Source organism: Dreissena polymorpha, chromosome 11, assembly GCF_020536995.1.
Source record: "Dreissena polymorpha isolate Duluth1 chromosome 11, UMN_Dpol_1.0, whole genome shotgun sequence".
In the NCBI taxonomy this organism is placed as follows: domain Eukaryota; kingdom Metazoa; phylum Mollusca; class Bivalvia; order Myida; family Dreissenidae; genus Dreissena; species Dreissena polymorpha.
In genome coordinates this window covers 24048302-24067446 of record NC_068365.1, presented here as the reverse complement: position 1 = coordinate 24067446, position 19145 = coordinate 24048302, and the positions used below count along the sequence as shown (strand labels likewise).

Below are 19145 nucleotides of genomic sequence, written 5' to 3'. Positions count from 1 at the left end.
CAGTAGATATATAACTACTTGATGTCCTTCACTTCAGTCGTGGTCGGTGTTGCAGTCACTTCCGGTCTCATTGTCCTCGCCCTCATATCCTGTCTGGCGTTCTGCATTGTCAGGTAACCAATCACAATGGCGGTTAATTAAATTTTAGTATCCGTTAATAAATTATATTAAATTAAGCGTTTACCTTTGTTGCTAAGTGTAAGTATCTGATCGTCTGGAATGCGGTTCATGTCTTTGTTCTTTACACTTATACATAAACATCAGACACAAATATTTTACACTTTGATGTATTAGGTAGAAATTCAACAGGCAATTCACGTATATTTTCTCTAAACTTGTGACACGGACGCTTATATTAATATCTGTACTTTAGACGTTTCCGTCGTAAGAATCAGCCGAAAGATGACGAAGTAAACGTAGGCTGCCGGACCGATGAGAACTCAGGTTTCAAACACGCCCTCTCCCGTAAGATGACGACGTTCTACAACAAGATCAGGGTCGACAGACCCCTTCCCAGCATTCCTAAGTCCATCCGACGGTTGAAGCAGCGCCCCCTGCCGATTGACCTAAGGGAGTTAAGACAGTCCGGGGTTTACAACAGCATTAAGGAAACATCACACCCCATCGAGACTAATGGCTCAAGTTCGCATTTAGATGCTCATAAACCTGTTGTAATGTCGCAGGGTAGAAGTGCAGGTGTAATGAACAGCTTAGACAGGCTTAAAGTGCACGGTTTAGCTTTAAACAAGAATAAGTTGAAGAATGAAGCCATCGTGAAATATCCGCTGTCAGCGAAATCTACGCAGTCGGACGTGGCGGATGCTGTGGCTGTAAAAGAAGCGAAGGACATTGCTCACAAAATGTGTTGTCGCGAGAATGACTATGACGAACCTGCTTGTTATATCACGCATGTTGGGGAACCAATTGATGATGCAATAGAGAGCAACTGTTATATGAACACAGTTCAAAAGGTGGACCATGGATTTAGGAAATTTGATCAAAATCACTTGAAAACGCCTGGTGGTGGTATTCAAAAAGAAAGTTTAAAAATAATTGGAAAATCGGGTTCTTCAGAAAGACTGTGTTCGGTATCATTATGTTCCGGTGTTTCAACTCCGGTAAATTGTGTTGACAGAGGTGATTTAGACAACAGCAATTTTTATGTACACCCAGGTAAAGTGGCACTCGTTGAAACATGTGATTACTCTGCTAAAGTGTATGAAAATCTGGCATTTGAAACGCATGAACAAACTGGTGAGATAGCGACTACTGAAAACACACGTGTTCAGGGAAGTAATGATGAAGGTCATGTGGGTAAGATGCCGGTTGTGACGGTTGACAGCTGCGGATATGTACCGATGGGAGAAATGAACAGAGACGCTACTGCGTGTGGAAGAGACGCTACTAGTTGTGGAAGCAGTGCTTCTGAAATCACACCAGATTTGATGCTGTTGGCAGTCAGTGGGCATTGTAACTCAGAAAGCGACACTTGTTACTCGGAAGACGATGAGGTCAGTAGCCCCTTTGCGAGCACCTCGTTCGCGACTTTACAGACCGGGAGCCACGTGTCTTCCTCTGATGTATTATCAATTCCAGCGCGAAAAAGCAAACGACTCGACTCTGGATACCAAAGCGACACCTCAAAATGTATCACAATGCTCAACGCGACCCCGGATGACCTGTTCCCGAATTTGATTCAGTTCCGCGGAATTGACGCTTCGTTAAAGCGTTCTGCGCCGTTGGCGAATCCAGATGGAAACCATGGGCGCGGAAAGGTCAAGGTCAAACGATATATAAGGCCAAAAGCAGCGCAGACGGACATTTCGCCGTAATCTTTCATGTTATCAAACTAAAATATTACTTGCGATATCACTCTCAACAAGCTTTTGTATATGATATCGGAAAATGGTGTCGGACCAAACATTCCGTGTTTCCTGAAGGACGATTCCACATTCACGTATATAAATACGAAGCCGTGACCTTGTTATAAGGACGTTCCACAACGGATAGGGGGGGTGGAAGGTTGGAGACTCAGAAAGGGCTTGTTCTGATACAGCCGGATAAATTAACAATACCAAGCGCCGGTCTGCTTAGCAACAAGAACACAAGTGACAACATGTATATGAGCCGCGTACGAGGAAAAACGAGCTTAAAGCACGTGCGTTTTCTAACGTCCATAGATTAGCTTGTTCAGCCTGCACAGGCTAATTAGAGACGGCACTTTCCGCCTAGACAGAACGCTCATATAGAAGAGACTTCATTGAAACAAAACATTCCATTAAAGCGGCTCATTTGCACAGCAATTATTTAAAAATCAATCGTATCATAAGACAACATTGCGAGTGGTGTGACATTATCCTATGGGAACTCATACAGTGGCCCGGCGTGACAGCGCGACAGCGCGTTTGATGCGTGCTCCCGAGTATTTGAGCTTAGGAGTTTAAAGATTCCATTATACATTATATTTAATATGTATATGTTCTTGTAATGTGATCAATATGATATGTTGTTTTTGTAAGTATACGTTGTTTTTAAAATAAATTGTGTTAATCTTGCTCGGTTCAAATGTTAATAAACATGCGGTCGTAAGAACATTCAAGTCAAAACGCCGTATGCATAGTAAAGCCCTGTAAATGTAGTTTCAAAATCGAGAACATTTGCTCATCCACGTCCCAATCCTGTATGAAACAGTTAAAAAAACACAATAGTACTATGAGCAACAATAGTTAAACTAGAAGCGAAAGTAACAGCAGCAGTATTTTGCAGCGAGAGCAGCAGTAGTAGTAGAAGTATTAGTAATATTAGAAGAAGCGAAAGAGAAAGAGACTGCAGCTGCAATAGCAATAACAGCTGTCGTAGGAGAAGTTTAAGTAAGTAGTAGCAGTAGATACAGCAGCTATAGCAACATCATTGGTACTTTACCGTAATAGAAACTGAAGTAGCAGAAGTTTTAGTTATAGAAGAATTTGCGATGGTAAAACAAATTGCAGAAGCAATATCAACAGCAGCTGTCATTAAAGAGGTGTTAGTTATACCAGCAGTAACAGTAGAAACAGCTGCATCAATAGCGAAAGAATTGGCACTTAGAAGAATTTACAAATTGAGTAGTAGTAGTTTTTATTATAGTATTGTAGTAGTAGTAGTAGTAGTAGTAGTAGTAGTAGTAGTAGTAGTAGTAGTAGTAGTAGTAGTAGTAGTAGTTATAGTAGGAGTAGTAGTAGTAGCAGCAGCAGTAGTAGTAGTTGCAGCAGCAGCAGCAGTAGTAGTAGTAGTAGTAGTAGTAGTAGTAGTAGTAGAAGTAGTAGAAGTAGCAGCAATAGTAATACATGAAAAAATCATTATCATTTTTAAAGCACAAGTTGTAGTCTTAAAGGGGCCTTTTCACGCTTTGGTAAATTGACAAAATTGAAAAAAATTGTTTCATTTTCGCAAATCTTCCTTTGTGAGGAAACAGTAATACTGAACATTTACCATGCTTCAAATTATCCATAATGTGCATCTTTTGACGATTTTAAAACTTGAAAATTATACAGCATTGCAACGCGAAACGATTGAATAATTTGGAGAATTCTGTTGTTGTCTTTGTATTTTTTGACACTACGAGGATTACATACATATAGTAAAAAAACCATTAGACTTGCTTTGAGAGCGGATGGTCTAGTGGATAGAGCGGTAGACTTTTGCTCCATGGCTCCAGGGGTCAATGGTTCGAGCCGGGTTGAGGGTTACTTTTTTAAATTCTTAAATTGTATTCTTGTTTTTTACTGGAGATTTTAAAGGGGCCTTTTCACAGATTTTGGCATTTTTTAACTTATTCATTAAATGTTTTATATCGATAAATGTTAACATTGGATCGTAAAAGCTCCAGTAAAAAATCAAGAATAAAATTAAAAAAAGGAAAACAACATTGCCCGGACCAGGTTTCGAACCAGTGACCCCTGGAGTCCTGCCAGAGTCCTGAAGTAAAAACGCTTTAGCCTACGGAGCTATTCCGCCGTGTACATATGTTGAACGTATTTTATACCTTATATAAGCAATCTTCGTAGTTTCACAAAATTTAACGACAAAAACAGAACTCTCCAAATTATTCAATCGTTTCGCGTTGCAACGCTTTATAATTTTTAGGTTTTAAAATCGTCAAAAGATGCATATAATGGCTATATTAGACCATGGTAAATGTTCAGTATTACCGTTTCCTCACAAATATCATAACTAAAACGAAAATTTGCGAATCTGAAACAACTTTTTTCAATTTTGTCAATTTACCAAAGCGTGAAAAGATCCCTTTAAGACCCAATGTTTACATTTATAAATATAAAGCATTTAATGACAAACTTCAATACATGCAAAAAATCTATGAAAAGGCCCCTTTTAATAAGTATACACAGTAATAAACAGCATATTTCTATACAGCATATTGATACATCTTTAGGTATGATGCATTAATTTAATTAAATTAACTTAACTAAATTAAACTCGGATTGCAAGTCATTTTTCAAAATGTGTCAGTTTCAAAATGGAAAACTCCACTATTTCGCTTGGGAAAAAGCTAAAACTTGTATGGAAATAAACATCAAGTGAAACTCCAGCTGCATCAACATAAGATAAAACTTTTCATCTCTATAAGGGCCTTAATTTATAGCCCAACTACTATATGGAATTGTATTATCACTATAAGGGCCTTTATTTTTGCCAAATACTGCATGGAAGTTTATCACTACTATAAGGGCACATATATATTGCCTTACTACTGTTCTGAAGTTTATCATCACTATAAGGGCACATATATATTGCCTTACTACTGTTCTGAAGTTTATCATCACTATAAGGGCACATATATATTGCCTTACTACTGTTCTGAAGTTTATCATCACTATAAGGGCACATATATATTGCCTTACTACTGTTCTGAAGTGTATCATCACTATAAGGGCACATATATATTGCCTTACTACTGTTCTGAAGTTTATCATCACTATAAAGGCCCTTTTTATTGCCCAACTATGGCATGTAAGTTTTGAATGCTTCTCGTTTTATTAAAAAAAGCCTATGTTCCAGGGGCTGTCCAACAGATTTTCACATGTATTGAAGCTTGTCATTAAATGCTTTATTTTGATAAAATTTTTGAAATAAAAATCTCCAGTAAACAAGATTTCTTTGAGAAATACAATGCCCCCCAGTAAGGAAAATATGAAGTTGCTATGTAGTTTATCTGGGTTGCCACCCACCTGATGAAATAAAATTCCCTGACTTTTCACTGACTTGTCCCTGACCAATTCTTGGTTTTCACTGACTAATTTCAGGACATATTCAGCCTCCTCCTCCCGATACAGCTGACCAAATCCACCCATTTAATGTTTCTTTTATTCTTGAACATATAATATTTAACAACGTACAAAGCAGTACACTAATCTATGCATGATGCAAGTCTATATAGTAAACTAGTGACCTCAAAATCAATAGGGGTCATCTGCGAGTCATGATCAATCTACCCATGAAGTTTCATGATCCTAGGCGTATGCATTCTTGAGTTATCATCCGGAAACCATTTTACTATTTCGGGTCACCGTGACCTTGACCTTTGACCTAGTGACCTCAAAATCAATAGGGGTCATCTGCGAGTCATGATCAATCTACCCATGAAGTTTTATGATCCTAGGCGTATGCGTTCTTGAGTTATCATTCAAAAACCATTTTACTATTTCTGGTCACCATGACCTTGACCTTTGACCTAGTGACCTCAAAATCAATAGGGGTCATCTGCGAGTCATGATCAATGTACCTATGAAGTTTCATGATCCTAGGCACAAGCGTTCTTGAGTTATCGTCTGACAACCACCTGGTGGACGGACCGACAGACAGACCGACATGAGCAAAGCAATATACTCCCTCTTCTTCGAAGGGGGGCATAAAAAAAAAAAAATTACAATTTAAAAAAAGTAATCCTCAACAGGGCTCGAACCACTGACCCCTGCAGTCCTGGAGTAAAAAGTCTCCCGCCTAGACCACTCGACCATCCATGCTCATGCTTAGAGTGGATGTATTTTTTACTTATATAAGCAATCCTCGTAGTATCCCAAAATAAAACGACAACAACAGAACTTTCCAAATTATTCAGTCGTTTCACGTCGCACGACACTTTATAATTTTCAGGTTTTCAAATCATCAAAAGATGCATATAATAGATATTTAAGAGCATGGTAAATGGTCAGTATTTCTATTTCCTCAAAAATATCATAACTAAAACGAAAATTTGCAAATCTGAAACAACTGTTTTTATTTTTATCGATTTACCAAAACATTGGACAGCCCCTTTAAGGATATAGAGAAAAACTAAATCAAGCAAAATTGAAACCATTTTGTTTATTTACATGAAATATTTACGCCCTGCTCTGAAAAAACGGGGCTTAATGAATGTGGGTTTAGTAACGTCCCAGATAAGTCTGTGCAGTCTGCACAGCATATTCAGCACGAAACTCTCTGTCTAGACTGGATTTTGTTAAGAAGAGATTTCCTTTAAACATACAATTTCATGAATTCCGAAAGTATCCTCCCTGACTTCAAGGCTTATTTTGGAGGACATTTTATGGACACGCATTACGCCCAGATTTCCAAGAGTAAAGTGCATGTTATGAATACACAAAATAAACAACATTTCACTTATTGCACAAAGCAATTCAAAGACTAAAATGGTTACCTAGTGTACGCAAGTTAAATTTAAACCTACCATGATGACTTTAAGAAATACAATAAAACATTTGCTTACCATTGTTCTTCGATCAACAATAAATAAAATGGTTGTATTGGTAATATATTAATCAAGATAATGTAACCAAAGCAGTCGATGGTCTACAAACATCTTTTTTAAACGTGATATTTAACTTAATTTAAGGGAAGCAAATTATTCTGTTTTGTGATATTGTGTCATTTATAGGGATAGGACAAATTCATAATTTTCATTTAGTAAAAAATTTGAATATTTGAACGATAAGTATAAATATGTTAAATATTTTTTTATCAAATAAACCAAATATCCAAGATCATCACTGCTAATATGTTTTCTAATGTGAAGATTACAAACATAACAAAATAATCGCTGTGCCCCTTTGAATTGCACTAGTAATCACATAGTTACAAAAGCTAAACATGTCACTGATATAAAACATGAATCTATAATCCAATTTTAGCAAAGTTTTCAGGCGTAATGGCTTAATGTGTGTTGAAGCTTTTGTATCATGATGTGTTGTTTTCACTAAAGAGCATTAGTTTAAATAACCAATAATGAAAACCAATTATCAGTGGTGATTTACCTACTTCATTGTATGTAACCAGCGATGATATTTGTGTCAACTGACACCAGCAGTACAGTAGATTTTAATAGCAGTGACACGTGAAACGAGACCAGGAACATTGAAATTAATCCATTTTGTAGTTTTGAGTGACATCTGGATTCAAATCTAGCAACAACAAAAAAAAATAAGTTGGACAATATTGGGTATTAAATATGATACATATTTGCCAATAAGTAAATGGTGTTTCAACTGTTTGAATGTCAATCATTAGATAAAATATTCAAATAGTTTTGCCATAAGCAGTAATTACTAGTAACAGAAGCATACATGTATTGCAGGCTTATATAAAACTGTAATGTAATCTCAAAATACATCTTTGTTCCATCCAGCAGTTAACAACAGTCATGTAAAATGCATTAATAAATGAATAAATAAATATACAAGACAATATATATATAAACAAACAGATTTGTCTTAAAATAATACAAATGATATACTAGTAGACAGAATCAACAATAAACGAAATGAGTACAAGTACAACCACCCGAATACCAAAAATGAACTGTCACTGTCATGTCTTAAATACCCTCCGCATGCCACATGTCAGAGGTCATTGGCAGTTGAGTGTTAAGAACTGGTTTCTCAACAATGCAAGCTTTCAACATATGAAGATTTACTTTGTCTTAATATTATAGTCAAGGTATTTTCTGGAAAACACTTCAGCATGTACATAAAAAGGGCAATAACAGTGAAAATATGATAGGAGGAGTGATGGTTGTTATGCACTGCACGTCACCACACTGAGATCTGCCTACATATTACGTTCCAACCTGATACATTTTGTAATTGTCAACATATGTTGTGGAGAAAATTAATGTATGCAAACTAATAAAGGGCAATAACTCTCAAAATATGGATACAAGAGAAATGTCTCTTTTTTTCACCTTCACATCACCTCAGTTAGGTCTACCTTCCTTAGTTTAAGTTTAAAATTTAAACATCTTAAAACTGTAAGCATATGCACGAGACAAAATTTAAGTAAAGTAATATGAAAAAGGCCATAACTTTAAAATATGGAAGAGACAGTTTTAGTTACTATTCGACTGCACTCCGCCCCCCTCCCCTAACACAAATGAGATCTACCTGCCTATGATGTTTCAAGTTGACACCTCATATACAGTTTGAAATATGCTTTGTGCAGAATATAAAAACATAAAACAAACAAAGGGCATGATTTTATAGAATATCTAACTTTAAAAAGGGGCATAACTTTAAACATTTTGAATGAAGGATGACATTTAATTGGTATTAACCCTTTCAGTGCGGGAACCGAATTTCGAAAGCCTTTGCAAACAGTTTGGATCCAGATGAGACGCCACAGAACGTGGCGTCTCATCAGGATCCAAACTGTTTGCTATTCTGATATTCTTTGAAAAAAATCAAAGAAAATGCTAATTTTAGAAATTCAGCAGACAACATTTTAGCAGACGACAAATTTCCCAGCATGCAAAGGGTTAAGGTCATATGAACTTTATCAGACATGTTATGGAATGTATTATCAAAAATACAAGTTCCTGTCAACCATGACTGTGTGAGGACATTTACATAACTATCGTATAGTTATTAGTAACTGCAAGAATTCAGAATTATAAATAGAAACATGATTGATCAAGGAAAGGGCCACACCGGGTCAGGTTATAAGGCTGTTCAATCAAGGATGTCAACATAATAAGCACATCACAAATTTTGTTTTGTACGTTGGTAGGACCCATTAAGAATCCGGAATGTAAAAACTGTACAATTATGGAGCATATCACATGGTGTTTGTTTCGATGGGGAGGTCTGACTAAGATGCTGTCACATGATTGGAAACATGGTTGCCTGGCGATTCGTCTTCGTTCACAGTCTCAGCACGAGGACTCTCCAAACTTCCATATGCAAGACTTTGAAGTCTCTTTTCTGCAACAGAAACCAGCACTAACAATACTATACTTAAATGAGTGTTGTTTTGGGCAAACTGGGTTTAATGCTTGGGCATAAAATGTTGTCCCAAACTAGCCTTTTACATTTGTGAGGCTAATCAGGGATGATCATTCATATACAATAGTATTTTTTGTTTAAATGAAGTCAAATTTTTGCAAAATTCCAGTTTAGGGGTAAGTGTTGTCTCAGATTAGCCTGTGCAGACTTGTATTTTGCTTTTGCTTTAGCCTCATGATAATTCTTGCTGGCTTGGTGACATTTTGTGACTGATGTCTGATTGCACCTTTATAGTATGTGGCTAATGTCTGATTGCACCTTTATAGTATGTGACTGATGTCTGATTGCACCTTTATAGTATGTGACTAATGTCTGATTGGACTTTAACACTATGCGACTGATGTCTGATTGCAACTTTATAGTATGTCACTGATGTCTGATTGCACCTTAACAGTATGTGACTGATGTCTGATTGTTATGCTTAAGTTTACAATTGTGCACTGGTTTGCAGGTTTGGAATGTACAGAATAAAATCTAAGTACTATCATCAATGTTGTGTTATCATGAATCTAACAAATAAGATAACATGTGTTGCTGTTGTTGTTGTAGTAATAAAATCATTTTATATTCAATGAGCGTACAGTAAAAAGATAGGGTGTACATAAAAAAATGTGGGCATACAAATAAAAGAATATTTAAACATTATTGGAACATTTAATTTAAATAATCATGTTTAGGAATTGATTGTCATCAATAATTGTATCACCCTCGTTAATCTTTGTTTACTTTATAACACTTCATTACATCATCATCATCAGTACATACGTCTCATGGGTGAGCGTGTCCGCTTGGCCCCGTAGACAGCAAAGCTTGCATAGAACCCTATAGGGGTCAGCCCCAGGACTACCACGGCCGCCCAAATGGCCCCTAAGTTCCTGTGGCTAATCGTGCAGTTCAGCTCCTCACCCCAGGTTATACGTGTGTAATTCATCTGTAATAAGGATATTTGTTATCATACCACAATAACAATACGCAGGTGTCTAATTGTGTTTTTTTTTCAGGGCAGTAGATGTTTATATCAGTAAATGTTTGAAGGTAAATCATATTACTCCAAAATTCATGTAAATTCATGCTTACAATATCACATAGATATGACTTAGCTATCAAAATGTAAATGCTCCTTATGATAATTTTTAAATGTGTTGAACCGGTAATTTTTGTTCTAAATATATAACTGATCTTTTCTTTGTCAAGTATATTTTTCGTGAACAGAATGGGACTATATAGAACATAATATCAATATAAAGAGTAGTTCAACAGGATCCTTTAATTGTCACCGTCATTCATGAATATAATTGAATATACATAAGAGGAAGATATATTTTGTATGCATTATAATTGAGAACATTTGAATTTCACTTTTCAGTGTTGTCCTGATTCTAGTGCGCCATTTTGCATTCTATATGCCCAAATGTATCAGATATATCATGAGAATGAGACTTCTCGTCTCGAGCGCATCAAACCAGACAGGCTATCAATGCTTAGCGATATGGACATTTGACATAAATTCAACGCTTCAGATAAAGAAGAGCTGTTTGTTTGTAAAACGTGAGTAATGCCCAGTCTAGTCTGTGAAAATATATATCAAGCAGGGATGGAAATTAACTGTGGCCCACTGACCTGGGGTGACTACTTTTTACGCCAGGCAATTGAATTTCAAAAGCCGGAAGTCTGTACAAGCAAATAGCTTTTTGACAAAGCTGTTCTTATGAATCAATACATTGTGCCATTTTCATCAAAACTTTTACCCCTCTGGCATGAAATGGTCACAGCCAATTAAATTGAGTCTTACAAAACATCAAATAAAGTGAATCAGCCAATGATGACAGACGCTAAATAATTTCTTTCTAAAATGGCTGCGCCCACAGCGTAACAAAACTTTTAAAATGTTGCATTTTGTTCAAGGTGTCTTTCAGTGCCAGAAAAGCCAAACATTTCAGAAAAATGCAAATACAAAAAGGAATACGTTCAATAAAGACATAAGCTTGAGCTTCGACTTTGATGGATGGAAAATAGACCATGGCTAACAAAGGATAAGAACGGTATCCAGTGTAAATATTGTGACAGTTTGCTCCTTGTGTAAAATTGATAGCATTAAGAAATATGAACAGTCTTATGGGCCTGTTTAGCTTTGCTGAAATTGCTGATATTTAAATTATCAGATCATAAATAATAATTGAAAACAATGTACAAAATGTGTAAATTATGTTATTTTATTACTCACATTGTATGTTCATTGAAAAACAAAATGTATAAATAGAATTAGAAAAGCTCTGGGCTCATAGATTTCTTGCTGGGCAGCCTAATTTCAGGAGTTGGTTGCCCGTCTGGGCATCCAGCAATATAAAGTTAGTTTCCATCCCTGTTAATGGTTTGTTTATGATAAGTTTGTTTTGTTTGTTTGTGTGGATTTTGTATTCCTTTTTCAACTGTACCTCAGTCCCAGGGGTCTTTAAGACCACTAACACATCCTATTAAAGCAGTAATAAACCAGTACTTTGAGCATACTTTTGCCAGTAAATGACTACTGCGGTACCTTAATCTGAGATATGGAAAGGATGGGCAAAGAATTGTTGAATTACTTATCACCCCACTTTATGTGTCCGGGCCGAAAATCTAACAAGCAATCCACAGATCTGTAGTGCAGCACTCTACATCCCCCAAAAAAGATAGACAAAGAGGACAAAGATGGTGTTATCTACTTGAAAGATGTTAGAAAGCTTTCGTCATGAAATGCTACTACGCATAATTAATTGTAACTTTATTTGCTAAACAACCTACATGTCCGGGAGACCTCGATCTAAATATAGTACTTATTCCAAGACGAATCAAATTGTCGTCATTGGTGTTCCCTCAATCTTTTGCAGTATAATGGATCTTAAATTATATTCTACTGTTTTCACTCTAACTAGCAAGATGTCAGAGTTTATATTGGTTTACTATAGTTATATAAATAATTGTTAAGAACATATTATCTTTAAATATACATGTTGACTTCAAACTGAACACTTCGGCATGTTCCGTGCGCTACGAACATTGCCGAAACAATGCTCGGTTATGACCGTAAATTCTTATTCTACAGAGATCCGTACACGTCATAATTTTTATGACATCATCCAGAGTGATTCATAGAGTATATAAACCCAGACTTTTCCGGAGCATTTGCCAATCTTTCCTAACACTTTTCCGGCGAAACCTCCTTTGTAATTTAAATATCAACCACTCCGGATGACAGAAAGCGAGGTATATAACAAAGTAAACATTCCCGCACTTTCAGAACAGTTGCACCCGGAGCTGCTCCGTATATGTTTTAATAAATAACCAGTTACTTTCCTGATGTCCAACAATAATAACAAGGCTATTGTCAAGCAATATGGTCCCCTACCAGCTCCACCATTGTCAGAAATTCCACCATTTTCAGATTTTTAAAAAATTTTGTTGCCATAGCAACCACAATTTTTGACGTAGGAACAAAATGAAATGACGTGCATAATGTCCATATTGCCATCTATCCATGTTGCAAGTTTCATGAAAAAATATTAAGAACTTTAAAGTTAGCGCAGGATCAAGAAAAGTGTGACGGACTGACTGACAGACAGACTGACGGAGTGCAAACCATAAGTCCCCTCCAGTGAAACCGGTAGGGGACAATAAACAGCGGCCATGTTTCTCCATTGTTATGATGGGTACAGAGCTCAGAGACAGTTATGCCTAGATATGACAATATTATAATTAATCAATGTACCAGATTGTGAATGTGTATAATCTATGTACTTGTATGATGTAATTACCAATGCCATTATATGAATACCATGGGAACCCAATAGAAAAATATATTTATGTCTTAACCGGAACTCGGACTTCGTCATCCTTCCATACAAATATTAAATATTGTTGTTGTGCAACAACGGACCTGCGTGCATATGCCTGGAACCTTGTCCTGTTACCGTACCACCACGGCAGGGGTGGCCGGCAGCGGAACAAAGAATACTGTTATATATTAATCAAGAGCCATAACTGAGGTTCCCGGGGTAAGAGTGTTGATAATGGAATTTCTTTCTAAATTCAGCACATTTGGTCACGCTCTGATGCATGTAAATTTGTTCTTCTAAGTCCGGGGCCTTAATTGACAATTACAAAGACCATTAAAATGGTTATGCGACTTGGCCTAGACACTGGTAGTATGCTTAAAGCATCAGACTCATCCTACGCTTATATGTATTTAGAACTTTTATAAGAATTTGAAAGGTTAAAACCATGCACTTTCACTCAAAATGTACATGGACTTTGGGTTCCCCTTTAACAAATTAATTGCGATACAAATCCTCCAAAAGGAAACCTAACCTTAAGTCATGGTTGAAAACAAAGAACAAATGAATATTGGTGTACAGTCTTCACACCAACAGTGATCATAAAAGCTCCTTTAAAATTAAACTATCTTAGGTTCAACTCATAAAGCTTAATACAGAGATGAATGAAACACAAACATGCACCAATGTTGGAAATATTTAATTTGGAATTTAGAGCAGTCATTTGGTAAAAAATATACTTCTGTAGGTCTGGAAAGTGGCAACATTTCCATCTGGAATTTCACCAAAACAACAACAACTAATAATTCAAAGGGCTTAACATGGCTCTGAGGTCTACTTTCTCACCTTTTGTTACTAACAATAATTAGCTCTTGCCGCTTGATTTCATGATTTGTTAAACAGTGGCAAGGAATTGTCGTTTAACCATGGCAAGGAATTGTCTTTTAACCATGGCAAGAAATTGTCATTTAGCCATGGCAAGGAATTGTCATTTAACCATGATAAGGATTGCGCTAAACAGTGTGCACAGTAAAAAGCGTTTACAAAATATTTTTTTAGGTTTCAGTGTACATGTTGAACTTAATCACATCAAAATAATCACAATTAAAAAAAAAAACAACAAATAATGTAAAATTATGTTTGATCCAACATTTTGTGTTTATTAACATTTAAAATGTTTATTCATATTGTTTAGTAAGAGTACTAACACATATTTAAACATTACATTGGGTTCTTCAAAAACATAATTCTTATCAAGATTACCAAAGAAATGTTTAATTTTAATAATGATTATTTCAAATCACCAGATTGGACAGTGATTATCCACAAAATGAATTCCTTACCATATCTACAATATCCATGCAGACATGCTCAGGGTCCTTTCTGTCGTTGAGCAGATTGTCAAATTTCTCGTTCATTTTCCTATAGTATGGCCGACATGTGTCGCATACGGTTTGATTGGCAGACGACTGAAATTTAGATAAAAGTCTACAGTCAACATGGATAGCAACACACAAGTGTGACTGTTATACAGACTGAGATATTATAATAATATGAGGAATACTGTTGCTATGCACCTTGTTTGATTTCATGGTGTGCAGTAAAAACACTCACAGCAAGCTGCTTAACAATTAGAATTCACTACTGATGAATAGACGCACAGTCATATAACTGAACAAGAGCTGTCTCCATAGGATGACATATGCCTCCGAAAAACTCTTTGATAAAAGTTATGAGCATGAAACCTTAACACAAATTTCGAAACCTAAACGCGGACCCTAAGTTCAAGGTCAAGGTGTCAAAATTTGTGTGCGTATGAAAAGGCCTTGTCCATATACACATGCATACCAAATATGAAGGTTTCATCTGAAGCGATATAGAAGTCATGAGCATTTTTCAAAACCTAAATGCAAAATGTGACGGAAAGACAGACAGACACTATTATGCCCTCCTTTAGGGGCATAAAAATCAGTTCCTTTAAAGCTTATGACAGGGATTACAACAAACCCAAAATCCATTAAGAACTGCATCCTGGAAAAATTGAGCTAATCAAAGTGCTGAAAGCTTCATCACATCCGCTTTTATGGAATTTTTGGTTGAGAGAAAGTCTCTTATAACAAAAATCCAATCTAGATAAAAAAATAACGTCCCTGATAAGCCTGTGCAGTGTGCATAGGCTAATCTGGGATGACAATACGCAAACGCGTTAAGCTAAGTTTTTCGAAAACAATTTTCATTGTAAAATACTTTGTTCAAGATTTTTTTTTGAAGTATTGCTTCTAGTATATGACTCTTAACTTTCACGATTAAACAAGTTACAAAATGGTTCATTTTTATCAAAAGTCACCAAAGTGTTTACCAAATGGAAAAAGCCTAATATTTTTCAATGACAGCACAACCAACCTCAGTTTCATTGATGCACGTGGTGAAGTTCCGATAGAGATCTAGGAATTCTCGAGTCTGTGACGTAAGTGCAGAATGAACAGTTCCGTTGTCTTCACGTAGATACTCAAAACACTCTGGAAAATGTATTTGTTCTGTCTTACTATATTCAAATCAGACAATTTTAATAACAAATTGTCAACAAGAGGGCCTGAAAGGCCCAAAGTTGCTAACCTGAGATAACAAGATATTATTAGGACAAATCTTCTGATCCAAGTTTCATGAAGATTGGAAAATAAATGTGGCCTCTAGAGTGTTAACAAGGTTTTACTATAGCCATATAAGGAAAAATGCCCCGCCCCCTGGCAGCCATGTTTTTCAACAAACCGGCATCATTTTTGAAGTCATCCAAGATATTATTGGGATGAATCTTCTGACCAAGTTTCATGAAGATCGGACAGTAAATGTGGCCTCTTGAGTGTTAACAAGATTATACTATAGCCATATAAGGAAAAATGCCCCACCCCATGGTAGCCATTTTTTTCAAGCAAACATAATTATTTTCGAACTCATCCAAGATATCATTGAGACCAATCTTCTGACCAAATTTCATGAAGATTGGACAATAAATGTGGCCTCTAGAGTGTTAACAAGGTTTTACTTTAGCCATATATAGTCATATAAGAAAAAATGCCCCGCCCCTGGTGGCCATGTTTTTAAAGCAACCAAAACCATTTTCGAACTCATCCAAGATATCATTGGGACAAATCTTCTGACCAAGTTTCATGATGATCGGAAAATAAATGTGACCTCTAGAGTGTTAACAAGGTTTTACTATACCCATATAAAGAAAATAGCCCCGCCCCTGTGGTGGCCATGTTTTTCAACCAACCGGCATCATTTTTGAACTCGTCCAAGATATTATTGGGATGAATCTTCTGACCGAGTTTCATGAAGATCGGACTATAAATGTGGCCTCTAGAGTGTTAACAAGATTTTACAATAGCCTTATATAGCCATATAAGCAAAAATGCCCCGCCCCTTGGCGGCCATGTTATTCAAGCAAACGTAACCATTTTCGAACTCATCCAAGATATCATTTAGACAAATCTTCTGACCATATTTCATCAAGATTGGACAATAAATGTGGCCTCTAGAGTATTAACAAGGTTTTACTAAAGCCATATAAGGAAAAATGTCCTGTCCCCTGGCGGCCATGTTTTTCAACCAACCAGCTCATTTTCAAACTCGTCCAAGATATTATTGGGATGAATCTTCTGACTAAGTTTCATTAAGATTGAACAATAAATGTGGCTTTTAGAGTGTTAACAAGATTTTACTATAGCCATATAAGGAATAATGCCCCGCCCCTTGGCAGCCATGTTTTTCAACAAAAGATTACCTATTTTAAACTCATCAAAGATATCAGTGGGACAAACCTTCAGAGCAAGTTTCATGAAGATCGGAAAATAAATGTGGCCTCTAGAGTATTAACAAGGTTTTCTTATAGCCATATAAGGGAAAATGCCCCGCCCCTTGGCAGCCATGTTTTTCGAGCAAACGTAGCCATTTTCAAACTCATCCAAGATATCATTCATGATTGAAACCAATCTTCTGACCAAATTTCATGAAGATTTCATAAATGTGGCCTATAGAGAGTGAACAAGGCAAATGTTGACGTCGCACAACGCACGACGACAACGGACAAACGACGACGGACAAAAGGCGATCACAAAAGCTCACCATGAGCACGTTGTGCTCAGGTGAGCTAAAAATGTAAAAGTTTATATATCCATCTAGGGTTTTGTCACATTTTCTGCAAACATTTATGTAAATACATAATGGAAAACCTTGACACTCACTTGAGTTGACTGAAAACAATAACAAATTACACAACTCCTTAAGGACAACGAAAGAATATTTATGGAAATAATGAGAGTCCTTAAGTCTCTGGAAATGCATTTTTTTAAAGGGAATTGCACATTAATATGTTTTAAACAAGTAAATACTGTTGCAGTGAGTAATATTTTAACCATTTGTAATAAAAAAACTCCAGATTTCTGGCAGAAAACTTTATTTTAAATGTACAGCTTGTCTTAAATTTTCCCTAAAGTAAAACTCTCACAAATATGCTACAAATTGAATAAAAACAGAGTCTCAGACAAGCAAATAACTCCAGCTGAACATGGTATTAGGTCCTGCTGATGATAATACAGGTTAGCTTTATGGAATGACAGGTTACTTAGCATTGTTCTGGGAAAACTGTGTTTAATGTGTGCAAGGTTTCCTCCCAGATTAGCCAGTCTGCATTAGTCTGCACAGGCTAATCAGGGACAACACTTTCTGCCTAGGCTGTATTATAGTTTACAAAAGACTTCCTTTAAAACAAAAATTCCATAAAAGCGTTGTAGTTGATTAGCTTTTGCGGTCTGTGAAGACAAACACACATGCATTAAGCCCAGTTTTCCCATAATGTGGCTCAATTATTTAATTGTCCTGACCAAGCAATACTTACTATCACAATCTGCATCTTGCCATATTCTGTCCATGGACCTGTTTATATTGTGGATGATTTGTACCTTGTCAGCTATAAGCAACTGATTGTTACAAAAGTCATCCTGAAAATACAAGAACACCTTGGCAAAATTATCAGTATATGAGTATAATAATAAACAAGAACTTGTAATGTTACCAATCTATGTTACCATAATGTTGTAATGTTACAAATCTATGTTTCCATTGAATAGTCTACTGTTTACAAATTTCCGTATTGTTAAAATGTGTCCGTACAGCAAAAAAAATCAAATTAAGTTACAACTGTTTGCAGAACATTGATTTTTCATACACATTTTGGGCCTCTAGAAAAAGTTTATTTTTTCCCAAATAGGACCTAAAAATTTCCAATTGAAGGTTTAAAATTTTTGATATTTTGTTAACAAGTCAACATTTAGTTTACTGGGAGACTTCCAACTTTTGAAGACTAGTGGAAGCGCTGTCTTTCAGAAAGCTCTTTCAGTTGAACAATAGTAAATTAATAAGATGCTGACATTGCTTTTATCATACATGCCAGAATCTTTTCTGGTCAAAATTGGGACATTCCATAAAAATTGTCAGGATATTTGACCAAAACACAGGACTGTCCTTCGGGGACAAATAAAATGATCAATCATTCAACTTATACTTTAGTCATTAATCAGTTTATTACTTACAAAACTAACCATTTCTGGATAATATTGACAATAAATGTGTTTAAGAGTGTCATGAACACAAACGTTCTCCATTGTCTGGAAGTAAACAAACATGTGCACTTTGCACATGACTCATAAAGTGAACTATTTTACATTCAATCAGGAGAGGGATATTTCAATTGAACATGTGTAAATTGTGCAACACGATGGAGCACTGTTCTTATCCAACTTATGATTAATTTAGATTTTTGCAATATGTACAAACTATTTTCTGAATATTATTTGAACAATTTATTAATTTATGTGAAACATCAATGTTTAGTGGTCTGCATTGTATTGGTTTGATAAGTGGACAAACAACTGGCATTAGTTTTTAGAAAACAAAAAGCTAAACTAATGTTTGTAGCTGGGTTGGGTATAAAGAGAACTTATAC

At 36.0% G+C, this 19145-nt stretch overlaps 2 protein-coding genes across 12 annotated transcripts in view; both read right to left on the bottom strand.

Annotated features, from left to right (window-relative positions):
• Positions 1 to 19145, bottom strand: part of LOC127850214 (protein still life, isoform SIF type 1-like) — a 353922-nt gene that overhangs the window by 216643 nt on the left and 118134 nt on the right. The window lies entirely within an intron of this gene.
• LOC127850221 (osteopetrosis-associated transmembrane protein 1-like) overlaps positions 1 to 19145 on the bottom strand; it is a 256800-nt gene that overhangs the window by 236609 nt on the left and 1046 nt on the right. The window contains exons 2-6 of one of the 4 annotated variants that reach the window (XR_008035138.1): positions 18039 to 18141; positions 15545 to 15660; positions 14485 to 14610; positions 10098 to 10263; positions 6698 to 9251 (exon numbers count right to left, since the gene is read on the bottom strand). Coding sequence is in view for 2 of the 4 variants with exons in the window: in XM_052383094.1 (XP_052239054.1) it covers positions 9139 to 9251; positions 10098 to 10263; positions 14485 to 14610; positions 15545 to 15660; positions 18039 to 18141 (624 nt within the window). In the remaining 2 variants the exon portion in view is untranslated. Of the gene's footprint in view, positions 1 to 6345; positions 9252 to 10097; positions 10264 to 14484; positions 14611 to 15544; positions 15661 to 18038; positions 18142 to 19145 lie in introns of those variants that run through there. The other 3 variants (XR_008035139.1, XM_052383094.1, XM_052383093.1) reach the window with 3 other exon arrangements.